Below are 27,962 nucleotides of genomic sequence, written 5' to 3'. Positions count from 1 at the left end.
GGATGTCTACCTTAGATCGTCTGTTTGGAAGATCAACAACTCAAACAAACAAATAATAATAATAATAATAATAATAAATAAAATAAAAACACCTTCCGGTCTGCAAAAGTGGGCCTCACGCACAGAGACTGCTAACTGCTGCATTGTTGTCAGATGGGAATCATAAGTGTTGGAAAACTTGACTATTAAAAGCAAAGACTTTTTTGGAAGTGTTCACATGTTAAATGCCATATTTGACTTTTTGTAATCAGCTTTTCACACTTAACATAGGTTACATGCATGTAGGGAGTGATTTGAGCTCATATTAAAAACAAACCAATCATTGCAGCTGTCAGCCACAAAATAATCCAACAAAAACCTGTGTCCTACTGTGGCAGGAAAAGGTTATAATGTTCTAATGACAAAATGTGATAACTTATGGTTTATTTTATGTGTACATTGTGTGGAATTGCTGTCCAAATGTAGCTTGGAAAGTTTTAACGAAAAATATCCCTGCAACGGTTGACCACATCTCACAATTTTCCCATTAACGCCAAATTATACATTGAATACTTTCGTCCACCGCGCTTCGCGATCACGTTTATGGTTTCCGGAAACGGGGACAGAGTGAGAGCTCTTTCCTTTTTACGAATCTTTGATGTCCACGTCCCCGTGGTGTTCTACCGGCTGCGATGTGTTACGCGCCTCTGGTTTAGAAAAAAAAACAGAGAAGGAAAACTTCATAGAAATGGCGGAGGGTGCAACGTCTCTGAAAGGCTTGCGAGCCCAAATGGGTAAGAAACATATTGGCAGTCGTAGTTATTTATGAACTGATTACTCCTAACAGTGTTGTAATTACTTTGTAATATTTGCAGCCACTAACTGATTTATCTGAACGTGTTTTTTTTTTTTTTTAACGCGGTCAGCTTTTCTGGCTAACGTTAGTAGCTCGCTGGCCGGTTATGTGCTGACAATGGACGGGTGGAAGTCTGCAACTTGTTTCCCTCATTTAACGTTATAAGCTAGTAATCGTCGGGCTTAATTCACTAAACTTCGCTGCCTTTTTACTATTGCTGGATATGTTGATTGATGCAGGTGAAATATCAACCGAGCTGGTTTAGGAACTGAGAGTAGTTTGAGCTAGCTAAGTAAGTTGCTTAAAGTTGTAATGCTAGCTATATTTTATAGCCTGAGAGCCGGCGGTTGACATATCAACACTTTAACGTTACTTGTCTGGCGCCATATGATAACCTAGGTTAGTTCATTGCTAGTTTTCTACAATATTTTGCTAACGTCAACTAGCAAAGAAGTATTGTTTCACGAGTAGCAAAATAAGGCTAGCCAGATGAAAGTTCGAAGGTTTGATAAATGAAGCTAACAGTTACGTTAACTGCTAACGTTACCTGTCTGTTCAGTAGCGTTAATTGACTTAAGTCAGTAGCTTAGTAAGAGGTTACTCATCATTTGGGATTGATTGTCAAAACTGATCATCTACTGTCCTTATCAGTGGTTCATGAAGCTTATTGCTCTAATGTTCATATATTTTTATACTCTAGTTTTCAGTCATCTGAATTGATGCCTACAGTAGCAGCTAACAGTTCAGTCACAGATCAGCAGGCTTACAGTAACGTTAGATCAGCAGTTGCATAGTTTCCTACTCGAAATTGGTACTCCTCTAGCTTATACAACAATTCCTCTATGGGATACACAGTGTTCTTTCTATTATTATTATATTCATTAGCCCACAGTAAAGCTTATTTGTTGACATATGGCATAGCCCACTCCACTCTCTAGGGAGAGTAACTATATAACAATGTCTGACCTGAATTTTAGATAAAGCTGTCCAGACACTGAACTGAACAGCTCTGATAGGAGGATAAGGCTGCATAGTTGAATTTCTCGACTTATCTGTGATGCAATGATAAGAGTTTTGGTTGGGCCATCAGTCCTATTTCACAAACAAATCTGTTATGCAAAACATTATTGATGAGCATTTTTGTAAATAGTATTGTGTAGGCCAACTGCAGCAGCAGAGTTTCTTTGAATGCCTCTCATCCATTCCTCAGCTGGCCCCTTCCTGACTTAAAGGCACAGATGTTTACTGTGTGTCTGCATCAGAAGGACTGAATGCCCATTTTGTTTTGACTTGAGCTGCAGTTGGGCTGACAGATTTTTTTTGTGTTTTAGGGTATGAGGGAATTTTTCTGCATACCCAGTGTGGGTGTAGGCCTGTTTTATTTCTGGCTAAAACTGGGCCATAAGTAGGTCTAATCTTCATCCTGTTTCCCTCTGCTTTCCCATTCAGTATTTTGACGCTGGAAATGACATCCACCCGTTTTCGTGGTTTTGTGAAAATATCCAGCCGGTTGTAAGTGATGTGAAATGTTGTGATCCTGGCTTTGTGAGAGGGTGATAATAGATGTTTTGGACATTCCTAACCACTCCATGCAGAAGTTCCCTCAGCCTTCAGCCAGAGGAGAAGATTGAGAATAATAAAATAATGTCAGGAATCTAGCCCAGTCCAACCTTAAACTGCTCCTATGCATGGTCATCTCCACAAGAATGTGAGCGAGGAGTGAATGTACCCTGTTATTATGAAAGAAGATCAGACGCCTGAAAGTCACACTGCAAGGCTATCCTGATCCTGGCTCAGCCTTTGCTGCTGCAGAATTAAAAGCATGAGAAATATTTCTGGACTGGTTGAATTTAACCAAAGGAGGAAATGGACCAGCCTTGATTTTACTGTGTTGTTTCTTGGAGCTGTCCACTTAAATTCTGCTCCTCCAGGACAAATGCCCCACCCTTGCTTTATTTTAACCCTTAACAGAGGTGGGAGATGTCTGTGTGGTAGTCAAGGAGATGAAAGATGCTCCTTGAACCGCCATCAACCCCCCCCCCCCCCCCCCACACACACACACACACACACACACACACACACACACACACACACACACACACACACACACACACACATACAGACACGGATATGCACACTGAAGATTTGAATAGCAAATCTTTTTCATTTGTATAGTCTATATCTAAGGTCAGTCCATCATTGATGCTGTATTGTTTTATTATGCTGTATCCATTCTTATGTTATTGTTTATTCCGTCATGTCATAGCTGATGTTTGTCTTTATTTCTTATCATTTTAGTGATTTTTTTTTTGTTTTAGTTTTAGTTTTTCTTTTATATCCAATAAGAATGAGATCACTTGACACTGACAATACTACATACTATTTGCATGCAACACACATGCACACACACATACACACACACAAGCATTCAAGTTCCTTGTCAGCTTGTGGTCCCCCTGGTAGAGCAGCCTCCTGAGCTGCAGTCAGGGGACCCAGTGGGAATGGAGTCAGTGATGTGTCATTATCCTGCTAGTACTGGAAATAGCCAGGGCTTACCTTTGCATGAACGTGTCCCGAAATAATCCCGTAGAAGATTTGGTGTGCGTGTGTGCGTATGTGTGCGTATGTGTGCATCAGCTGTATTTTCTGAAGACCTGAAACATTAAGCAGTGCGGACACTTGCTCCTCGAGGCATTTGCATTTGTACCACGCTTCCAGACACAACTAAGGCTGCAGCTGGAAGCCGGGACAGAGAGGAGGGGGCAACAGCCTGACCCACTGATCTAACTCTGGACTCTCCATTATAGCACGTGTGGGAGGCGTGTATTCAATAGTATATATGTGAGAGGGAGAACCAGGCACATCAGATGGTTGTGAGCTATTTATGTCGCTGTTTGTATGTGGCTTTGTTTGAAATTTTGGATTAGCTAATGTTCATCCTTCATGCTGGATATGTCTAATGTGTTTACAGTCTTGTGGAGCACATTGGTGAGTTTCACACAAATGCTGTTTTTTAGGCTGCTACTGTTGCAAGCTGTTCAGTGTTAGCATTTGACCAGAAGTGTTGTGATCTAATGCAGGCTGGCCCGTTTCCTGTTTATAGCTTCCCAGTCTAGCCTGCAGGGCAGGGTCATCAGAAGCCCCCTGGTGAGACACTGGTCTCTACTGCAGCCATAATAACAATGTACAATCAATGGCCAGGGTCATTACTAGTGGTTTGGTCCTTATTTATATGTGATCTAAACTCTCTGCAAATTGAGCGTTTAGCTCTGAGTTTCTTTAACCAATATTTATATGCTTATGTATGCAAATCTCCATAGTGATGGAGAGATGAGAGCCAGGGCCAGGTGCTCTCTCCTCATTGGCTGCTTTTACAATGTCCATGAAGGCACCTGGCTCTCATGAGGTCTGTTAGGAAAACAGGATCTCTTCCCACATGGCTCATGGAAGCACCGCATTCACCACACGAGGTGTGTGTGTATCATTAGTGTGTAGTGCCACACATTTTATTCCCTTTCTTTCTTTAGTGAAAGGTGCTGTTTTCTTACTTGGTCTGATTTTGTACTTAGTTTGTTAGCCTTTCTAATCACTACAGATCACTAGGTTCACTGGGTGAGTGAATATATTATCCACTGTGGCTCTGTAACTCACATAGGCTGTTCGGAAAGTTAGTGAAATCATTGCAGTATCAAGGTTAGCATGAGCTGAAATATGGCGTGTTGTTGTGTGGAGTTAGTGACTGAAAGGCTAGTTAAACTGGATATATTGCAGCTAATTTATATTGCTGCTTTTACCTACTCAGCCCCACTGTTTTCTCTGCTCTGAATTCCTTGTCACCATGAACAAAGAGAGAACTTGAGAGTTTGGCTACTTCAATTAGTTTGAGGTCTAAAGTCTGTCAGGTCCTTGATGAAGGTCATAGGATTGAAACATAATATTTTGCTCTTCTCGAATAAATTATTTACTTTGTGCAAGCTAATACTGTGTTGAGGAGCCTCTTCACTTTGTATAAATGGTATTTCTCTAAATTTACCTTTCTCTAAGACATACATATCAGGCTATTTGGTTAGACAGAAGCGATAATAACTTTTCCACACTAGATTCTAAAATCAGGGCTAACATTCACAGGTCAAAATCCTTCCACAAAAGCCTACTGTGCAGTATTGCCAGGCAACACAAACAAAATTATTATTATAAGAAATCATTTTGACATTGATGTATAACGATATCTGCTAACATACCCAAAATCACATGTTAAATAATCAAATTGATGTTCACCACATTGAACTGTGTGTAACAAAGTATGAACTATATAATTTGCAAAAATATTCCCTAATTTGTTTCACATTTCATTTGGTGAGAGATTTTAATCACCTAGGCGTATTTGCATTTAGAAAACAGAATTGTGGATCATGTTATCCTTTCATCACAATATGATTCAAAATTAAATATAGGATACATTATTGCCAAGCCCTGCTGTGATTGTAACTAGCCACATAATCAGATGGGTGAAATGTAAAAGCTTCACCATTTTATCCTGTCATTCAGCTATGACTATCTGCTCATTTCAGAATCCATTTCTTTGTTGATATAAGCTTGGTTGAGGGTTGGTCTGTCTCCAGCTACTCTCTGCATCACATAGCAACAGTTGCCCTGTGACACAGAGAGGTTGGCATCTTTTTAATTCTGTTCCCTAGAAAGATAAGGATGTGTTTTAACTTTGGGCATGATTCATACATGCATGTGCTGCAATAAATGTGCCTTTTCCTCACTATATAGCCTACAGTCTATAGCCTACAGTGGTTGCTATGCCCGCCTGTTTTTCCATCTATTCTCATTTTAGTGCCCCAAATCCATATGCTAACACTATTGAGATTTATGTTAAGATAACTTGTACTGTCCACTAAACATACACAGTGTGTGTTAGACTGTTTGCGTTCACCGTGGCACACTAAATAAGTACAGGACATGCATTGCACAGTGGTAAGTGGTCTATCCCTTGTGGTTATCCCAAAATTCCCACCACCACCAATGTTTAGTGATTCAGTAGTGTGTGTCTGAAGAGTAATGAGCTACTAGTGTGTATTAAAGAGCTGTTAAGAAGGCAGTCAGACCTGATTGCCCAACCCAATCAAAAAGTTACCCTCCTTTCTCTTTTTATTCACCCGCCATTTGACCTACTCACCAGTGGGGTTGGCTGAGTTAGCCTGAGAGCAAAAGTGAAGTGACCTGCTACACTTCCACCGGGAATTAGCTGCAGACTTTGACCAGCTATAATCTGCTCTGACCCGAGTGCATTGAGAGAATACAGAGAATACAGATATCAGTGCTCTGGGGAATACTTATTCAGTCAGCCCTGTTTTCTTGCTATCCCATGGTACCTCTCATATCTGGCATGACAGATCAGTCTCTGATCTGATAAGTATCTGTGAGCATTTAGATCTGTGTGAGTCCTCATCATCTCATGATAACTATTGCAAGATAGATTGCTTTGTGGAAATTTATTTGAGACAGTTATCTGTCGGTAACGAGACCGAAGAACGGTAGGTCCTGGAATGGTAAAATCCCTATCCAGGACCATGCTTTTATATTTAGTTTTTATTGCTTCTCGTTTTCACTCATAAATCTTCATTTGGTTTACTGTGGTTTATCTGTCTCTTCTCTCCTTCTCTGTGCAGTATTCTGCTCCACAGCCAGCGTCTCAGAACAAACAAAGAGTATTTGACAGTCAGCTGAGTGAACAGAGCGTACCGCTAAATTTGTCAGGGTCATCTCATGTAAGGAGAGACCATTGTCATCACTGCTCCCCAGAGAATAAGGGAGTAGAGTATAGGGTCACCCTTTCTTGTCTTGTTTCTCTGCTGAATGAGGAGGGAGAGGCAGCACTATTGTGCTTTCTGTACAGTTGGTCAGCTTGGGATTGTCCACTGACATACTGGACAGGCCAGTGGGTTACGCTTCTTAATAGACGAATCCCATTGGTTGTATTTATTTAAGTTTAAGGTGGCTTTCACACCTATGTCATTTGGAACGAACATTTTGCTAAGTTCAGATCATTTTGACTGGTGTAAACATGCCATGTGGACTCGGGTGCAGAAGAAAACTTGCAAAAGCTCACCAAAAATCAATGGTCTTGGTCCTCTTTCATCCAGAATGTGGGGCAGATAATTTCTGTTGTGAAAACAATTTTGATAAAGTCCAAGCCAAAGAGAGGAAATTACGACATGTGCTATGTAGGCCTATTGTAGGTTCACAGCAGGTTGTTTGGGTTGTTGTTAGCCAAATTACTGCAAACAGGAAAGAGTTTATTGACCCAAGCTTGGTAGGTATTATAATTGCCCCTGTATGTGTGTGTGTGTGTGTGTGTGTCTTTGTTTGTGTGTTTGTGTGTTACTAACCGATTTATTTAGGCTAAATTGGTCTAAGATTGATGGCACAGTCCACGATCAAATTTTTCGCCATGGGAGTTCATTTTTACGTCTGGGGAAAATGCATGTAGTGCGGGGTGTAGCATAATGTGAAAACGCCCTCTGTGTAGTGTAGTTTTTGCTCCGGTCAAAATATCTGTCCAGTAGGCCCACTTGATATTAGGCAATGTGAAATGAACTGGACCAATACAATGTAACAACGTAACAACCTCTGGTTCAGACTTCCTATGTTCATGATGTTTCATCTGTCTGTATTTTCCACATTATGGTTATTTAATGGATGAACTAAGGTTTGTTCTTTTATTCATCCAATTGATTTGATTAAAGAGACAGGGCTGCACAAGTCTAGATGTAATGATAATCTCAATTATTTTGAGATTATTTTAGAAACTTTGATCATGGTTATTAATCCCAATTATTAGCCGTACTGATTTTAGGAACAAAATAGTTTTGGATTTCAAAATGTGCAAAGGATTTGCACATTTTCCATCTTGGATCAACAATCAGGCTTATCAACAATCTAATCAGTTGGCTATTTTCAACCAAAGTGGGCATTTTAAATGTCATTAAATGTCTAGGCTATTTATTTTGTTTATTGAATTCTAATTGTGGCATCTAAAATTTCTATATGCGATTTTACAGGATTAATTGTGCAGCCCAAGAGAGGGAGAGAGAGAGCAAGGCTTTCAGACCACTGAAAGCTCAAGTGTTCATCAATAATATGGATATCACATGACTGACGATCTCTCTGCCTCTTTGTCAGCAATCCTGTAATGCTGAACACACACAGGCACAGAGGGAAAGAGAACAGGGATAAGGCTGCTACCAGGACTCATAGAGCTTGATCACGTCCTCTCTATTTCCTTCCTTCCTCCCCCTGTCTCACCCCATCTCTCCTCAATCACACTTCCTGTGCATAGTCTTGGTTGGAGAAAGGGCCATGGAACCTGAGGGGAGAGTGTTGATGTGTTTCTGCCCTTAAAGCCACTTTGTTACCACTGAAGCCATAAGTGCTAGGTAGACTCTCAGTACCAGCTACAATATGGCTTGTCTCTTGATGGGTTGTCTCAAATCTACTGGACAAGATCTGCGTGTGTGTGTGTGTGTGTGTGTGTGTGTGTGTGTGTTCTCGTGTTCGTGTTCATTGTGCATATTTGCTGGACACTTGGAAGCTCACAAGGGTTTGATTCCAGAGATAGCCTATGTCTCACAGCACCCCATCTCACCCAGCGTGTCACAGAGAGCAGTGTATGGCTGGCCACAGGGCCGACCGTGAGCGGGGGGTTATGCCGGCTGGCTGAATAGCTGGATTGTTCTGTAGCTTCAAATCCGTTGGATCTCTCTAGAACTGGCATTCCTATAGAGAACAAACAAAGCACAGAGGGAAACGGCTGATCTAGACTTTGCTCGGCTTGTGGTTCCAAAAGCACTCTGTTTCACTGATATGATTGATATTCCTGCTTTGTTAGAAATGGCATGATGTGGCTCTGTGGCTAAGGTGTCTGTCTGTCTTTGTGCCTACAGCTGCAGCCGCACAGGCACAAGCAGAGGAGCGGCGCAGCCTAGCAGGGAACAGCCCAGGACCTACAACCAACACATCAGCTAAACCTCAGGGGTCTAGGCCAGGTAATGGACACCACACTTAGACACACAAACATAGTGGTTCTCACAGGAACTGCCCCACCACTACTCTCTTGTCTTTCATAATCTGGCCTATTTCATGCTACACGATTCACTCCGACCACCTTCTCATGATGGCTTACTGTAGTTAACTCTCAGTCATCATCTTATTACTGTAACAGTCTGCAAAGCTCATTAATGGCAGTCACATGCACTCATCTGCCTGTTAGATGCAAAGTCTTTATGACACTGTGTGCGCCATGCGCCATTGTAATCCACCACCACCACCCTTGTTTGTGCGTTACTACATGTGTCTGTGTGACACAACGGGAGCTAACCTGTGTGTGTGTGTGTGTGTGTTTGCAGTCATTGACGGTGCCGCACTTAGAATAGACGACCGACTGCGAGTGGCGAAAGAGAGGCGAGACGAGGCAGACAGACAACAAGGTAAGAGAGATTCTCGTTTCTGTACGGGAATCATTTTAGCCAAGGCAAACTCTAATCTACCCAGGTATAATGTGAAATTTTCCGTGTTAAAATGCATCTGGAGAACTGATATTTCTTGGCAAAACAGGAAATCACAAGACTGAGGCGACAAAGCATTTTCTCATTAGCGGGAATTTCAATGAGAGCTAGTATATCATCCTACAGTTATGCTAGCATAACAAAGATGATATGGTATATAAATAATTGTTAGAAAACAATAACTAACATTTGCCATATGCCAAAATCCTCTACTACTAGGAATTTAGTAGTTTGGTAACATGAAGAAGTGACCTGTAAGCAGTGTTGGGGAAAGTTACTTTTTTAGTTTATTAAAGTTAGCTGGTAGTAGTTTTTTTTTTTTTAAAGTTTACTGTTTTTTTACTTGCCCTAAATAGTAACTAGTTACGTTACTAAGTTAGTCTTTATTAAATGTAACTTGTTAGAGTACTTTCAGGTTACCCACTTAAAATCATGCCTTTAACGTCTTCTGCTGATGTCATCACTCTTATTGTATAGAAATCATCACTTAGTGACAATCTACTGTTATCTAAAGAAAACATCAAGGTAGCTTTCATTTAGCCTACCTAGTTCCACAGTAAACTAGTCAGATCGCAGAGACAGACTTAACTGATCCGGTCTGGTCTGAAAATAAACGGCAGACAGCACTCACAAGCGCTTTCAATTCAAATCTTAGGTGTGATAGTGAAAGCTAAACTTACGGTTAACAATAATGTTCTTACCATTTTCTTCCATCACTTCAAAGTAATGCGAATATTTCCAAGTTCTGCAGTTTATTGTTGTGTTCATTCTGAAAGTGAGTCATAACCTACAAGCCTCCACCGCGCACCGGCAGCCTACAGTATAGTCTGCTTTAAATAACATCATGTAGCGCAATACTTTCATTTTTACTTTAATTTATAGGCCTACTTTAATTTGCACTAAACATTTAACCATTTGAAAGAAAAATAAAAGTAGCGAAATGTAAGGCGTTACCCCAACACTGCATATAAGACAGTATTTTTTTCTCAATTTACATAGCAACCTCATGGAATTTCCCTATAAGAGGACATATATTTTTATGAGGCAAGACTAAGTTTAAGATGCTCTCTTGAGTTACATTGCAAGCCTGCTGACAGTGAATGCAACTTGCTAAAGCTTGCTGCTTGGTGCTCTTTCCTTTGTAGGCTCTTTAGTTTTAATGAGGCGAAGAGGACTTGTGGGCTGCTCACACATATAACGAGACAACAGACTAATACGTGTTTCTTTTCTTGTTTATGCACACACTTGCTGTCTTTACATGCACATGTGTGCGGTCAGCTTTGCGAGAGTCTCAGATTCTTGAGCGGGAGCGTAAGGCCAAGCTGCAAGTGGAACGTCAGATGGAGGAGCGTCAGAAGAAGGTTGAGGAACAGCGCAAGAAGGAGGAGCAGAGACGCTCAGCTGTGGAGGAGAAGAGGAAGCAGAAACAAGAGGAGGAGAAGGTAGTTGCAGGAGTGGCTTCTTGTGACTGTAACAAATGTATTCAGACTGAGACACAGGTTTATAACGCAGTCTTTCCTTCATATTCATTTAGCTGCAGTGCCCCCCACACCTGGGGAAGTTGCTCCCACAGCTAGAAAAGACAGTGTAAAAACAGTAATCATCAAAAAACAATTCTGATTGCAGTACTGTTATCCATATATCATGATATAAATATCCAAATAACAGCTTAAACTGCAACACCTACTGGAACTAATCCTGGACTGGACTCAGGAGCCATCATGACTCATCATCATGACTCATTTCCCATATCTATCCCCTTATCAAAATATCTTATAGGAATCACTGTTATGTTTGATTTGTAATACAAATGTGTAATACTTAATTTGTACATAATGATAATGGATTGTTTAGATTCCTTTTTATTCTTAAAGTGTTTTCCTCTTAAACCTCAGTATCAGTTAAATGGTGTTTTAAAACAAATGTGTAGATTCAGAGCAGATTTGCTTATTTGAGACATCTTGCAGTTTTTGTTCCATCTACTTCAGTTTTAGGGGAGAATATTGCTCTGCTGTGGATGACTTGCATTCTTCTCTCTTCCTCTTCACCCTAATGTGCTGCAGGAGCACTATGAGGCGGTGATGCGGCGGACGTTGGAGCGTAGCCAGCGAGTGGAGCAGAGGCAGAAGAGGTGGTCCTGGGGCGGACTGTCCACAGACTCAGACGGACGAACGGGTAAGGACCCCCTGCTTCCTCTGAAAAACACTTCCCATACTGTTTTCTTTTTATCTCTCTGCCTACAGTTGCACTTTTCATTTCAAGGTGACTTTGACCAGTGTGGTTGCACAAAAAAACAGATTTTGCTCACATTACATCTTCAAAATCTGATATGAAAGTGGTCAGGCTCACATTGTGATCAGATTTCAACATAGTTGGGGTGCAGTCCAGCCACAATGCGCATACAAGCTAAGTAAAGAGATGGAGAGGAGAAAGAAATATATATACAATAAGTAATATCAATAAATACAGCCACAGGAGATGGATAACAGCAATTTTAGAGGCCAAGCTTGGACATACAGTGATGTGAACTCAGAAAATCCAATATTTTGAATCAGATCTCAAAAATTATGTTGAAATGACAAATGTAACAGTAGTCTCTCTCTCTCTCTCATTCTTACACAATGCTACATGGGGAGACATCACTTGTCTCCTCTATACAATGGTTCCTGCTTGTTTGCAGCAAGACAGTAAACCACCAAGATCTGTAAAATCTGCTGATGTATCTGGCACTTGTAACTGTGAAATATTTGGACCACAGCCATTTAGAATAAGTTTTGTTGATCTTGTTGTGGTAATATTCATAACTGATGTCTATAAATGTCAGAATTGTTGTGAGTAGTCCTCACTCAAATGAGAGCTGTGTCAAATACCTTCTGACAAAATCTTCTGATGACTGCCATGTTTCACCTCCTCTACCTCTCTCCTTGTATGGAGGATCTGTGTCATCTACTTGCATTTCATTGCTCCTCCCTGAGAGCTGTCTTTCCCCACAGGAGACTCTGATGCCAGCGCCTCATCACCAGTAGCTATAGTAATCTCCCCTGCCTCGCCAGAAAAGCCCCAGAGGAAACAACAAGGTTTTGGTTGTTGATATTTTGCCCACCAATGTAGCAGCACAGCATGGACTGGCTCTGGCACTGGCACTCTAGTTAGCTTGGTTACCTACTATTCCTCACATCAACCCCCACCTGCACTCTAACTGGCAGTTCCTCACTAACAGTTTTCTTGGTCTGGAGCCTCTGTCCTGTATGTGCTTTGGGCTCCCTGGATAGCTGGAAATGTAGCCTTTGGTTTCTCACTCACTCATTCACTTTCAAGCACTTCCAGGTCACAAGGGGCTGGGTCCCATGGAAGCGAAACCCCAAGTCGAAAGGCACACAAACTCAAGAGGACTAATATCACATCTATATCCTCTGGCATGCACAGTCTAATGTTGTTGATGCTCTGCTCTTTGGAGTGGTACATCTCTTGTGTCTACTGAGAGGAATGTCCAGTAAAGCATCACACAGGTTTTTCCAACCCTTCTTACTAACCACCATGCCTGACTATGAAACCAGAATGGCTTTGGTTTTGCACCTGGATGTTTGGCTTGAATATGTACGGGGTCATGCTGAAAACATGTTGATATAGAATAGTGAATATATTATGTTACTAACTGTGCACTATCTGCATCAGTAGAATATTAGATCAAATGTTCAGCTTTCACATGTATTTGTTTTAGACTTCTTAGTGCAGCAATAGTCTTTTAGTCTAAATGTGTGTTAAGTGTTAGGTGACGGGTGTTAGGACCTTGCAAACCCTTGTGCTCCCTCTGTGTCCATCCAACAGCCCTCTCCCATTGGTCAGGCTCCTTTGTAAACCCCTCCCCCTCTGTCTGTCTCTCCTCCTCCCTCCTAGTGGACAAGCGCTCCACGTCCACCATGAACCTGAAACAGCCGTCTGAGGCTGGTATCAGCAAACGTCTATCCTCCTCCTCTGCCACCCTCGTCAAATCTCCTGACAAAAGTAAGTTTCCTCCGTCTTTCCCTCTCCCTCCATCTTCCCCTCCCTCCATCTCTCCCTCCCAGTTCTGTCTCTTAACCCACTTGGTATGTTCCAGACCGTCTATTTATCAGCCAAGTTTTTTCTGTAATGATTTGTACCTAATCATGCATTGAGATCTGGCAGCTGACTGAATTTTAGACCGCCTGGAACGAACCCGCCTTAGCCTAGAGTGAACTCTGACCCCTCTCTTCTTCATGTCCAGGATTTGACACACAAGCTCCCTGGAGCACAGACAGACTGGTAAACCAATGCCTTAGCTCCCTGTCTCTGGTTCCAGCCAATGATAAACCAGCATGACCTCCTGATTCTACTGCATCCATTTACTCTGCACCTTAGATAAGAGTTGCAGAATCATAAGGGGTCCCATGCACCAAACAGTGATCTGTTAATGTACTCTGGTTAATTCAGTGCTGTAGTAGTCCATTTCTCTCCTTTCACAATGTACCTCTGCCTGTTCTGATTTACAAAAAGTGTATTCGACTTCTGCAGAGATAATAATCAACACAACGGGTTGAATCACGTCTCTCCACAGCTTCCTTTTCCTCTCTGAAGGCCAAGAGGGCTGCCAGTGCCATTTCTCCTCTCTGATATTGCTGATTCCTCTGTACCTCTCAACTTGTCTGTGTAAAATCCACTGCCCGTTTCCTCTTCCAGGGTTATGAATACATTCTTAAAAAGAAATCATGTGGGTACGTGGGAGGGATTGCAATAACAATTCACTGCAACCTTGGTCCTTTTAGCTGCTCTAATGAAGTCTGTGTAAGTGCGTGCGTGTTTGTGTGTGAATTTTAAGAGACCATTCAGAAGAAAAAGCGCTGTGTCATTTTCACGGTGGGTGTTTCATCATTGTCTCTCAGGTGCTAAGCGGAGGAGTTCATCTTGTAACCGGTTGCCTAGCAACAGCAATGCTGCTCAGGCCGCTAAGGAAGACAGCAAAAAGCCTCAGGTGGAACAGACAGGTGCAGAAGATCCCTCCTCATTCCCACACTGGGTTTTTAATAACACAGATACTGTGCACTGTTTGCTGAACCATCTCTGGTTCCACAGGAAACATTTGATAAATTACACTAGAGATTAAGAATAATTTACCCAGTGGATGCATGGAGCTTAGCCACAGCTATGGCCAATACACAGCAAGCTAAAAAAAGATAGATGGTGCTACTGTAAGCACTGATCAGTTGACATCCATTAAGGTTAATGCTGTAACAGTTCTGGGGGACATCAAGTAGATCTCTGCTCTTAAGATCTAAATTGGTAATAAGATCAGGTCAGGACAGTTTTAACTCTTGCCTGTGTATTTAGGCACAGTCTATTAAACTTGGAGGTCAGCCACTCTCAGCCCCAGCATATTGATTCACATAACAAAATAAAGCCAAATGAAATACAGATGGCTTGTAAAGGTACTTTGGGGACTTCCTTGTTGACTCCCTCCCTGTTCCCGATTGGCTATAACCTGACTCTCCTGTCTGTAGGCCCCTCCCTGAAGAAGAGAAGCTCCTCCCTCACACGAGTAGGTGTGGGCAGAGCACAGACCCCTGCCAAGCCTGATAAGGGGACGACGGATGATCAAGGTGGCTAGCATGAACAGTCAGCAATAATTTATTTCTCGTCCCTATCTGCATCGCTCAGGCCTCCCTCTGTGAATAACAAGCATGCATCTCTGATGTTATCCGCTCACTCATTCTGAATCCGCTCAGTTTTTAAGCCCTTAACAATGCTGTCTGCTACTTTAAGAGGCTGTGGGGATAACTCTCATTCTTATTTGGTTCAATGGAGTGCCATGAAGCTGCATGGATCTCCAAACTGGCAAACTCTTCTTTCTATCTTGTTCCTCTTTCCATCTGTGTTCTCTTGACCCAGATGTCTCGCTCACTGACTGCTGAACTGTCCTTTTTACTGGCTGCTAAGCTTCTCTACACCGTGTTCCTGTGTCTGTGCTATACCAGGAACACTGTGCTGGTTCGTTGTGTGCCTTACCTCTCCTTGGTCTAACCCTACCAGATTCTTTCTGTATTGTGTTGAGTTTTTCACTGACGGCTAATCTTGTTTTAACCTCTTTTTGTTGTCATTTCTCCAAGTGTCACTCCAGGAATGGGTCCTTTGTATGCAGTGTGTGCAGTGTGTGCACTAACACAATGTTTTGTTTATTTGTCACAAAGTGTTTCTTGTTTCCTCCCTCTCAGATGACGTTATAGCTGGATTTAAGTAGCTGGTCTCGTGCCTCAGTGTGGTGTGTGTCAGTGCCATCCCACTGCAGCACCCCCAGAGCACAGAAATAACCGCAGGCACTCACTAGAGACGTTATGCTATTAACCATCGATGCTTTTGTTTGTCCTATAGCCATGTCAACCTGTACGTGCACAAGATTGTAACAGTTGTAACATTGTTCCTGTCCTTTGCCTAACATCTGATAATAGCCCTATATGTTTTTTGTGGTGAGCCTGTGCAATAATGCAACACAACCAACAACATTCACACTGACTTATCTCAAAAGGAGCTAAAAACTCAATAAGCAGCACCTCTCCTACAATGAGAATGTTTTCTCGAAGCTATATAGGCCCACACCATCTTCCGTACACCATTCTCTTCATAACTATAACCTTATTCTTGACTAATAAGCCTGATTCTCAACAACTGGGCCCAGTGTAGCATGCCATGCTACCATGCTCCAGGAGCTAGCTCTCAACAGCTAACAAACAAGTCTGTCGGCAACAGATGTCCTCTCTGTCAGGGCCCCAGAAGGAAGTGTGACTGCATGCCCCTTCATTTGAAGTGCCAATATTTAGGGACACAGAGCAAAATCAGCCCCTTAACACCTCCTTCACTTGTGATTTCTGCTTTGTAGCTGAGGTCACAAAAATTGTTAATTCTTTATTTCATCGAAGCAAGAGCTCTTTGTTTCTGCTGTCAATTTGAGGTCCGCTCTAGTGCGTAATATTCTCACATGTGCAGTACTGTCCATTGTAGTAGTCTGCAGTCAGCATCTTAATTTTAACTTGAATCAAATTTGGCACCTTCTTTATCTAAACCATGGAAGAATCTGCACAGTGGAAGCTAAAGAGCGCTTGCCTGGTCATAGTCACTTGCTCTCTCACTTTTAGTCCTAGCTCTATTTCTCTCCTCACTGTATTAATAGTATTTCTTTGGAGTTCACTAATGGTTCGTTTTTCCCCATCAGCACACCTCCCTCTTCATCAAGGAACCACTGATTTGACCTCATTGTCCACTTTGATTACTGTTTGATTATTCTTCAGTTATTGGACAATCAGTCTTTGGTCTGTCTCAATACTCTTCCATGGCTTCCTTTCCTTGCCGACTTTTCCTGACTATTGTCATTTTCTTGGATATCACTGAAAAGTGAAAGGATAAGGACAGTGTTGATGAGGAGCCTATTTAAGACTATTGAGACATGACCTTTGGTTCTTTATGTTGATTCTATCCTGTTGGTTAAATCACATGGTGACCCTTCTGAACTTCACTCACCCCCACCCCCTTCTTTGTTTTGCCCTCTCATCCCCCATTCTTGCCTACTCTTCTTGGCCTTTTTTTTTTTCTCTTCTCTACTGTTTTTCGGGGTGATTTTTTTCGGTCGTGTAGCTCGCAGGCCCCTGGGCGGCACTGTGGACGGAGGGGTCCTTAGTCGCCTGCTCACCCCCACCCAGGCCTCACTAGCTAGGAGCAAGAGCGCCGCCGCCCTGTCTGCTGAAGGAGCAGATGCCCCAGGTAACCTCCACCTAGGAGACCCTCACAGAGAGGAAGGATACCCAGACACAGATCCCTGGTCCTCCCTCCTCACGGTCATTTTATCACTAGAAAGTCAGCCCACTCAATCCCAGTATCACTTCACTAGCTCTGAACTCACCCCAATGCCCTAACGCAGACCCTCACTCACTGCAGCTGCTGGAACAATCCTTTCGAAGCTAATGGTGGCCTCAGTGTTGTCGCTTTTGGTGGTGGTTGAATTATACAAGTCGTGACTCGAGCAGTAGCTGCACAGCTCCCAGCAGTTAGAAGCTACTCTCGTGGTGATAGACTGTTTTATGTTATGTACAGTAATTGTTTGCAGTAAAGTACACTCATGTGAGAGAGCACAGTCACACACTGTAAATATTGACACACACGCGCACACAAAAACCCTGCCTGGGTCGAGCTCACATGCACTCTCAGATCTGACACAATTGGCTGTTGTGTGCAGAGCTGAGCCAAGCAGGGCAGACTTGGCTGGTAGCATTTCTGTATGTCTGAGGAGCCTCAGGGTCCATGCTGGGAGATTTGCCGTAAGCTGCTTACCTGTTGGTTCTTGTTGCGTGAGAATGAGACCGTTGTGTTGTTGCATGCATTCTGGTAGTGAAACCAGAGAGCTGTGGACTCCAGTCCACAGTGTTGAAATAGTAAATGGCTGTCACTTCCATTGAATATTCATATCTGGAGTCGCACTAATCAATCCCAGCAAGTTCACATTCCACACTAGCTTTTAGGCTGGCATTTGTGTAGTAAAATATGCTCTGAAGCCATCTAGGTGGGGTTTTATGTGTTGTATGTAATACTGGGATGAAAAAATATACTTTATATAGACTGTGGTTGAGCATAGATAGTCCTAGACTCCCAGACAACCCGTGATGAATCCTCTGACCCTTCCACTGATGAATCCTCCTTTTTGTCTGTTGAGTTTATTGCTTGATTTTTTATTTATTTTATTTTTTTTGTTAACCGCTAGAAAGAACTGTACATCATATCATTGACTCACACCAAGGCAAAAACTGTATTCCCAGTGTTGATTTTAGGGTTGTGGTGTTTATTGACCGGCCATTACAAACCCATTAGAAGCTATAGATCGTCTACTAAGTATAGCCCAAGCAGAAACATGACACATCCGCATTAGCAGCAACAGTGCAAGCTTATGGCAGGGTAAATTTCGAAGTCATCATAGTGCTCAGTATACAGTCAGGATGAATTACAGACCACATTTGTGATCTGGCTCTGGCAGGGAGAGATCTCCAGGTCTCAGGATTACCACGGCTAATCCCTCAATCTGACACAGCAAACTCGCAAGTACTGAACAGTATTTCCTCTCCTGGCTAACTACAGACTTCTGTTAACCTCAGAGGCAGTGTTTTTCACCCATTGTTCCCGTTTAAATGACAGGTTTTTAGTCATTTAGCTAAGTCTCTCGTGTTTATATGAAATAGGGATTTGCGCTTCTCCTCATGTTTTGTTTTTGTGATGAATTCTTTGGCAAAAGCATTGTCATTTGACTGTAGGATCAGCTCTGTCCTGAAATCACAGCAAATGCTGCATTTACTGACTTCCGGAGAGTTATGAGGGCCCCCAAATTACTCTCATTTTTAAATTATTGTACATCAACATCCAGCATACATTTAGTGTTGCTAATGAAACGGGTGTGTTCTAGAGATTGCTTTCATAACATACATGTGTGTGGAATGTCAGTGTGTGTCATACTGAGTTGGTGGCAGGTTTTGTGTAGTATGTGTTCAATGTTGCTATGGTGGTGTGTGCTCAGTGCTGTGCTGTGGTGATTGTTGGTGTTGAGGTTTGTTCAGTGTTGTGTCCAGAAGCTTTGGCACCCATGGAGTGTCGGGGGGTTTCCCATGAGTCTGTCCCTCTCCATTTGTCACATCTCCAGCGACCTCCAGCCCAACCAAAGCTTCAGAAACCAAGCTGTTTGCTGCTAAAAGTGCTATATCTAACACATAGCTATGTTTTTTTCTGCTCTTGTTCCCTTACAAAAACACTCCACACCTCCACTCTTTTCTACCATTGTCTCTTTTCTTTCTCTCTCTCTCAATCTTGATCTCTCTCTCTCTTTCTTTCCCTCCATTCTCTATACTTCCCTGCCTTTGCTCTTTGCTGCTTTGCTGCCCAACTCGGCCGCTTCTCCCACTTCCCATTGGTTGTGCTCCCCTGGCCCTGCGATGACTGTGTCCTTTACCAGAGTGTCACCTGTGTCCTCGCTCAGCCTCTGCCAGCCCCCTGCACCCACCCCGTGGACCCCTGCGCAGCCGCAGCATCGACCGGCAGAAGAGCGGCATGACCACCTCCGCCTCGGCCGACGGAGCCCTAGATCGCTCGCTGGTGAGACAAAGATTTTTTTTAACTGCCCTTCAACCCTTCCCATCAAATGTAATTAACTCTCCCTAACTGATATCCCATTGGTTTATTCTTTTGAATGATTCCTCCCCGCGTATGTCCCACCTCAATATCCTGTAAATACATCACATTAAGGAAGCAAGATGCTCTCAAAATGCTGTTTCATTGTGACTTTAATCTGTTTTGTTGTATCCTTTAGTGTGTGAGGGTATCAGGCCATGTATAGATGTTGAACTAGCTAATGACATTGCAACATTAGCTATTATACTTTCGTCTGATTATTGAGGCTTCAAACTGTCATTCATTTTGTGTCAGCACAGACAGCACAGTCACAACTCAAAGGAGCAAGGATGCACTGCGTCGTAGATGCAATGAATTGCAGTCATTGTAGTTCACTTGCATGCTTTTGACGCTTGGCAGCATTAAATCTTGATTGTCTGAAGACTGCACTGCCAATTTAATGCATCACTGTACCCAAAATTAATCCAAAATGAAAATTTAGTCGGCGGGCTGTTGGTTTACCTGGGCGGGCTGCCCAAATATTAACATTGTATGGGAAACACTGCTGTAGCATGAAGTCTGTCACATTTGTTTGCATTTACTGATAAAGTTACCTGGTAGAGGGGCTTATCTTCTTTTCAGATGTTATCTCACTCCATATTCAAACTGCAGACTCATAAACAATATTTACATGTTAAATACATGTACAACGTGTAAGACTATAAGAAGTGAGACAATAGGGCTTTCTGGTTGGGGGGGGGGAGTCAATTATATAACCAAAAAAGTTGGAAAATTGGACAGCTCAGAGAGAAAGATTCAGTAGGTCAGTGCTATAAGACTTGGTGCTTTTTATTAAAAAAAATATATACAGTGCAATTAAACATAAATGGTTTTAATACCTTGAAAATGTCTTGCATTCTGAGGTGCTGGGAAGCTTTGGCAGTCCTCCTTGAAACTCCTTGAATATGACTTCAAAATCTGTACAAACTATAAAAATGTCAACGGTTGACATATGAATCATTTGTTGTTAGCCTATGGAAGTGAGGGATGCCTTTTCCAGAATCCGCCTGGAAACCAGGATGAAGTTACAGGAACACAGTTTTTAAAGAAGTAATAAGAGATGCATCTCTTCCTACTTTAAATGACATTGCTCAGAGAAAATAAGTGGACGGCACCAATGACACAGATTTAGATGCATATGTCCGGCTACATTTGCCTGTCAAAGTATTTCTGTAGGATGCTAATCGTAGGGAAAACTTGTTCTCCTGCTGCTCTTTGACCTTTGCCGGTCATTGGTAATTTGAACTTGAGAATTTCACCTACTGCTCACACCAAGTGATGTCTGTGCATAATGCTGGTTTTGCACAGTTGTGTCACACTTAGTGCCTAATTGAATAAATAGCACAGAATTGTTATATGCAAATCATTCGTGCTCACAACTACATAATGCATATATCGTACTGAAGCAGATTTGTTAGTGTTTTAGCTGTGGCCTACAGTCGTGAGGAGGGTTTTTGATGTTCTCAATCAGTGCCCTGTAACGCCTGGCTCTGTCTTCCTAACCACAAGCCTGCCTGTCCTCCTCTGTGGATATGAAGGCACACATTGTCACAGCCTGAGACAATGGGATCCACAGTAGCCTTATTATGGACAGGTCAGGCCATGCAAAGCAGACCACACCCTGATCCTGAGGCCACGTGTCAATAGCTTTTGGGTTTCCTCACCATCTCATTGTCTTCTTTCCTCCACATGCACAGATTGATGTAGAGATTGTAAGTGAAATTCATAGCCTGGCTAACACTCAATCTTTAGGCATTGCGTGAGACTTTGAATGAATGGTCTCTTTAAAGTCAGCTGAGTGCAGCTCTGCCTGCATTACATCACATCTGAAGCAAGCATCCAACATTGCCTAGATTTAATTCTAAACTTTTGCGTTCTTCCTATCTTTTTCATTGTAAAAAAAAACAAAACAACCATGCAGATGTTGAAGCTCTATATCCAAAACATTTCTGTTGTGTATAGCTAGCTCATATCAGTATAGTTTCTCTGCAAGTCCTCTAGTATATGTCATCTAGCAAAATATAGCTGGGTGCCCACTACCCAACACTCAGCCTTCCTTTGTTGAGGAGAGGATGTTGTGAGGAGCTTGTGTGTGACCTCTCCTTTATGCAGTGGCTCACATGCTATATTGAGATGAATAGGAAATGACTGTCTTGTCCCTATTATGAAGCTGTCTGCGCCACTCGTTCATTACACTGTCCTTCTTTTCCTTCCCCTTTCCTCCTATGTCACAAACTATATACTAAGCGTTGTCATGTTGTGTGACCACAACTAGTCCGGTCTATTTTGAACGCAGGGCAGTCCAGCCTTACAAAAAACATATTGTATCCAAACTCTGCTGACTTTGTGTTTAGTACAAAAGAAAGGAGTGGAGGTGGTACTTGTGTACTGCATGACATATGCATTTGTATTGCATATGATTGCGTATACATTGGTGTGTCTCTGCCTGTGCGCCACGTGGGTGACCTTGCTGTACCCGTCTGTCAGCATGTCTACAGAGCCAAACGTGGCACGTGGGCATTAAAAATAGATGAATTAGAAGCCTGACCACTTGGCCACCTAACCTTCACACTAGCAATTTGGCATTATTTAAAACCTTTTCAGATCTGTGCTGCAGTTGAGAGACCAGTGAAACTGAGGGAGACAGATCAATTCACCGGGTATCATGAATCAAATGTTATGGTCAAATTTCATTTTAGTCACACAGTGGGAATCCAACGGTTTGGATTCCCACATTTTTTAAACACTTTCCATTTATTTCAAATAGGATATTATAATTTCCCTGCTTTTATTCTGCCTTTTTGTGCTCCTGATTATATCTCAGCATATGGTAACTCCATTGCATGGATCAGTGGGTGGTAGTGAGTATCTATGATGGTTGCAGACTGCTCTTCTTCAGTGTCATGAGGCATGTGTGGGAATTAATGGTGAGTTCTCAACATAATCCTTGTTCAGAGATTATTATGATGAATTCCATCTCCTGTCCTCTCCTGTCTCTGTGGAACTATAGAAGGACAAGCGGTTTACATCGCCTGGGGGGCAGCGTCCCGCCTCACCTTCCAGTACCCTGGGACGCCACCGTTCACCCTCCCCAGCCCCCACCCCCACCCCAAAGAGGACTCCCTCCCCAGCAGCAACCAAGTAAGACCTCAATCATCCAAGCCACAGCTTGGATGATTCATTAATATTTCACTTTTGAGTTGTTCAAAACTTTGGATGCAGCTTGCATTGTGCTTTTAGTGTAAAGATTTTACACACAATGGACATGACTCTCATTTTCCTCCTACAGGCAAAGTTCCAGGACCCGCCCCCCTTCACCTGGTGCAATGAAACAACGTCCCCCATCCCCCCAGCCCACGTCAGCCAAACCCCCGCCTATCCAGAAGCCCGCTCTCACCCCAACAGGGCCCCCCACATTGCGCAAGAGGGACTCCAAGCCCAAGGAGCTGTGCCCTGTCCAGGCTGTGGCCCCGCAGTCTACTGATGCCACCCAGACCAGCACCACCTCCAGCCCTACTCCTGCCACCTCGGCCCCCACCAGCAAGACCAAAGAGAAAGATGGTGAGCAGTTCTGAGTGATTGATAATGATACGAATACAGTCCTCAGTGTAAATGTATTCTTGCACTTCATACAGATATAACCCACACAGAATGTGAACGTATTTTGTGCGAGTACAAACATATCCCTGTCTTTCACTGCATTACCATGTTGATAATGGAAGAATCTCAGAGAGATAGGTAGTTTTTGGTTAAGAGGAATGTGTCCATGACAGTCAACTTCCTTTGTTCAGTTCAACTTCCTTCTGATAATTGCTCCATATGAAGCTGGACGAAACCATTGTTAGCCGATAGAAGTTACTAATTCGATTTGGATATTTGTCATTATGCTGGTCACCAGGATGTTTGCAGTTGAGCATGTTGACGATGAGCCGGAAGCTTGTAATGCTGCTTCCAGGAGTCAATTTGGTTTGAAGACAATCTGTTTTAATTGCCAGACCCTAAACATAATCCTTTAAGTGTGCGTGTGCGTGTGCGTGTGCGTGTGCGTGTGCGTGTGCGTGTGCGTGTGCGTGTGCGTGTGCGTGTGCGTGTGCGTGTGCGTGTGCGTGTGCGTGTGCGTGTGTGTGTGTGTTATGGACACTCCTGTGGTTGAATATGAGCTAGAAACTGACGTGGCAGCAGCTCAGTTTGCACTAAATCTCAGAGGACCAGGAGAGCCATTAACTCCCAGCTGGAGTCACATCCTGTTACAGGACTGGGGTTATTGCTGCTGCCACCACCTGGACAGAATCATGCTCTGCAAGGCAAGATAGCTTAGTAATGGTACAATGCATGTCATTTAGTAGAGACTGCTATCCTGTGTGCTTTGTAGTGTGAAAGCAGAATTTGTAATTGGCCCAAGTCAAATTTCCAACCCTTTTATTACATATTCCAAACATTTAGGTATACACACCATTGGTATCATGTACATTTATGAATGTGTGTTTACTCCCAGGTAGCAATGTGGGAGACACAGAGAGTTCTTTTACAAGCCACAGAGATGATCATGTGAAAGCTGCACGAGGCCAAAGTATCTGGCTGCTTCCCTCTCTAATCTGCTTATGTCTCTCCCTCTCCCTCTCTTATGCTTTCTTTTTCTCTTTTTCCTCCCTATCAGTCTGTCTCTTTTCTCAATCCTCATTCTCCAGTCACCATGCCCCATCAAGTGCCAGGTGCTACAGCCTCAGGTCTCCACTACAGTGAGAAATAGGTGAAAGAAAGTGTTTTGCTAAATCTATCTTATGTGTCTATGCCTTTCTATCTATCAGACTCCAAGGCCATGGCGGGAACCAACTCAGCCGCTGAGGCAGCGAAGATCCTGGCGGAGAAACGCAAACTGGCACGAGAGCAGAAGGAGAGAGAGGAGCAGCTCAGAATACAGAGAGAGGAAGAAGAGAAGTGAGGATACTGAAAATAACTCAACCCTCATTGTTTACTATAGCAATATTCCCCAAGAGGGTGATCTTTACCGTGATTATGGGTATGACAGGGATACAGTAGGTATGAAGCTCAGCCAAGTATGGCAAACATCAAGTCCTCATAATCACCGTAAAAATTGTCGTCTAGGGAATTATGGCTTTTATACACGTGTACTGTCTGAAACGTCTTCAAAGTAGTATATAGTGGTATATAGTACATAATAATAAAAAACAGGAGAAAACGAGAGATTGCCAACTACTTCCCTGGCTACCACAAGAGTCAGCATAACGACTAATAAAACACTGCTAGTCATATTTTATGGGAATTAAAAGCCCAGTTGGAAATGTGTCTTTAGCCAATCAGATTACAAGGCTGAAACTATACATTTTATAATATTGTTGAAAAGGCGCATATACCCCCTTCATGTCCTCTTCCTGATATCACCTGTATTATTCCTCAGTATGCATTCAAGCCAACTGTTGCCATTTCTTTACTATCCCAGGTTGAGAAAGGAAGAGGAGGCGCGTTTAGCGGAGGAGGCTCGATTGAAACGTGTGGAGGAGGAGAAGAGGCTGGCAGAAGAGAGGAAAAAGAAAGAGGAGGAAGACGCTGTCAAAGCAGAAGAGGAGAGAGTGAGACTGGCTGCAGAGGAGGTGCTGAAACAGGCCGAGCTCCAGAAGGAGCGTGAGGAGGCTGAGGCCAAGGCCCAGGAGGAGGCAGAGAGAGTCCGTCAGGAGAGAGACCGCATCATGCAGCAGAACCAGCAAGAGCGCATGGAGAGGAAGAAGGTGGGAAGGGGTGGATGGGTGGAGGAGAGAGTCTTTGCGTCATTGAATCTTTGTGTCTGACTCACACACAGATACGGAGCTTATAAATAATTCTTACTGTTTGTTCTAATCTACTGCTTCAAGACAATTCAGATGGTATCCTATAAGTCATCAGTTAAAAGTATACTAAATTGACTTTGTAATAATCTGGCACACAAAGCAAGATAAATTGTAGTTATTTACCGACACTATTTAATCCAGGTCTGATGTAAACAATATTACTGCATTGTGTAGAACCCAATGAAACGGTATAAAAAACATGTTCTAAACACACTTTTCTTCCATTTTCAGAGAATTGAGGAAATAATGAAGAGAACTAGAAAAGGGGACCAAAGCGACCTGAAGGTGAGCTCACACTTGTTCAGCTCTTATGTCTCTATGGCAACCAAGTGTCTGTGGAGAAAATCCTCTGCCCAGAGTGTATGCTGATGTGTTGCTTGTGTCTCCTGTGTAGAGAGATGATGATAAAGGCTTGCAGGAGGATATTGAAGAGGAGGATGTGGACCAGATTGACGAGATTGACTGTGAAACCAAGGGTAAGTGTTCTCTAGGTGTGAGTGTGCATTCATGTAAATTTTTAATTTTGCTGTTTTTGTTGCAGGGAGTGCTACAGTTTGGTTCTTTTGTCATCCTAACTTTTGTGTGTCTGTCTGTCTTTGTGTGTGTGTGTGTGTGTGTGTGTGTGTGTGTGTGTGTGTTTGCATATACTTTACATAAATGGCTTATGCGTGTGCATTTCCCTGATTCTCTATGTGACTCACGACTCATCTCGTCCATTTGTCTTCTCAGTGGATGACACAGCCCAGACAGGGGACGTCGCCATGGAGACAGACATAGCCAACAGAGATGAGTGTGGCCTGTCCTCTGGCGAGCCAATTGCAGAGCGAGAAGAGCCCCTGGGCAGCGTGAATGGAAAGCCAGAGACAGACGACAAGGAGAATAATAATGGCATAAGCACAGATGAGACTCAGGCAGTTAGGTATGACTGGAGGACACACGTGACACACGCACACACACACGCGCACACACACACACACACACACACACACACACACACACATAGTCCTTGCATGCAACAACAGGGCACTTTGCAAAATGTAAATAGAACTTGAAGTCACCGGTCACAGCTGGAGACATCCTCAGAGTTTTTGTTGGCAACGTTGTAACTGTCAACTCTGTCAACTGCTGAGAAATAATCTGTTAGTTGGCTCCAGAAATTAACTAACAGAAATTATTATATTCTTATTATATTCTCTGCCTTTCACAAACAACGAAATTTGTGAAATGAGGACGCTGATGTCTACAGGACACCTGATGTCTTAACACATCGGTTTCTGTCACTTGCTACCTCTATCTCTTACCACCTGTGAATAAGTTGTGTTGTGCTCTCTCACCTCCCACTCAGTCTGCTTACCTGCCTCCCTCCATCTCCCCTCTCCAGTCCAGTGCCTAAGGGCCGCCTTGTGGAGGGCTCGGAGTTCCTGAATGAGCAGGACTCCACCAAGGTGGGGCTGGTCCCGGGCCTTAACGGTAAGCCCAGCACCTGGAGCTTCGAGGAGCTCATCGACCTCAGCGTCCACTCAAAGGGTCGGCCCCTCATCGAGGCCGAGGACTGTAACCAGGGCTTGATCAACTGTGACGGGAGCCCAGATGGGACTAGGGTAGCCTTTGAGGACAAGGGAACCCCTGTCAACACCCTGCATTCCTCCAGTCAGCCCATAGAAGCCCTGTCAGGTAAGGAGTCCGGGCATTTCTGTATCAGTTAGGGATGGGACAATATATCGAAATTCAGTATATCGCAATACAGAAATGTGACGTGTGTCACACGTATCGTGGGGCAGAAAAATGAATCGTGATATTAGGTCCATTTTATATTCTGGTCTAGTAATCACAAATGAGACAGCTTGCCCATCACAATTTCACAAGCTCTCCATCCAAATTAAATTATTTGCACTTTGTAATGACATTTTTAAATTGTTATTTACATTCTAGCAAGAAGAAAGATTCTTCTAGAAAGATTTGTGGCTCAGAAATAAACATAATTCTGCATAGTCATACTTTTTTATCATTGAACTTTTATTTATTACATCGTATCGTGGTTATGTCAAATCATTAACCCCATATTGTGTATCGATTCGTATTGTGAGATAAGCAGATAGTCCCATTCCTAGTATCAGCTTATTTTACTCAGTTCTACTCATTTTATTTACCAGTGATAGTCTCATTGAGAATGCTGTATGCCTTTTCATGTGGTGTTTTTGAAGATGGATACAAACGCTCTTTCTCATGTGTCTCTGTAGAGATGTGATGCTGCAGCCCTCGCTGTGAGGCCTCTTGTTGTTGCACTCCTAGAGTTCCTGTCCTCCTCTACCAGTTCCAACCAGCTTCCTCCTCCTCCTCCTCCTCCTCAGCCAGAGGAGGAGCACAAGGTGGTGGGGAAAGTACCCAGCGCCCCCCACCCCCAGCGCTAACTTTGCACCCTACATGATGAGGAAAAAAAAAACATTTTAAAATTCTAATTAAAAAAAGTTACGCTTCAGGGAAATTCCATATATT

At 43.0% G+C, this 27,962-nt stretch overlaps 1 protein-coding gene across 4 annotated transcripts; it reads left to right on the top strand.

Moving 5' to 3' along the window:
- Nucleotides 1-699: 699 nt before the first annotated feature.
- On the top strand, nt 700-27,962 carry map7d3 (MAP7 domain containing 3). Of its 4 annotated transcripts, XM_071518213.1 has the most exons (20): nt 700-773; nt 8,788-8,889; nt 9,250-9,330; nt 10,687-10,850; nt 11,472-11,583; nt 12,402-12,485; nt 13,306-13,413; nt 14,310-14,411; nt 14,925-15,023; nt 17,050-17,175; nt 19,406-19,545; nt 22,631-22,761; nt 22,910-23,181; nt 24,429-24,558; nt 25,082-25,367; nt 25,698-25,751; nt 25,861-25,942; nt 26,196-26,385; nt 26,848-27,140; nt 27,707-27,962. In XM_071518213.1, the coding sequence occupies exons 1-20, from the start codon at nt 728-730 to the stop codon at nt 27,712-27,714; spliced, it is 2,610 nt and encodes an 869-aa protein (XP_071374314.1). In that variant the 5' UTR covers nt 700-727; the 3' UTR covers nt 27,715-27,962. The 4 variants fall into 4 exon arrangements, with proteins under 4 accessions (XP_071374314.1, XP_071374316.1, XP_071374317.1 ...); XM_071518215.1 differs by lacking the exon at nt 17,050-17,175 and having other exon boundaries at nt 19,430-19,545; XM_071518216.1 differs by lacking the exons at nt 14,310-14,411; nt 14,925-15,023; nt 17,050-17,175.

Source organism: Centroberyx affinis, unplaced genomic scaffold, assembly GCF_046629955.1.
Source record: "Centroberyx affinis isolate AG114_WGS23_722 - 3 ecotype Tasmania unplaced genomic scaffold, CSIRO-AGI_Caff_v1 ptg000557l_1, whole genome shotgun sequence".
NCBI classification, from domain to species: Eukaryota; Metazoa; Chordata; class Actinopteri; order Beryciformes; family Berycidae; genus Centroberyx; species Centroberyx affinis.
Note: the sequence above shows the minus strand (reverse complement) of the source record. Positions and strands in the feature narration are given on the sequence as shown.

Bases quoted from the DNA above. Each gene is read 5' to 3' on its own strand.
- map7d3 (XM_071518213.1), top strand. From the start codon at position 728: ATGGCGGAGGGTGCAACGTCTCTGAAAGGCTTGCGAGCCCAAATGG. The intron at 13,414-14,309 runs GTAAGTTTCCTC...ATTGTCTCTCAG, and splicing joins CGTCAAATCTCCTGACAAAA to GTGCTAAGCGGAGGAGTTCA. The intron at 14,412-14,924 runs GTGCAGAAGATC...TCCTGTCTGTAG, and splicing joins GCCTCAGGTGGAACAGACAG to GCCCCTCCCTGAAGAAGAGA.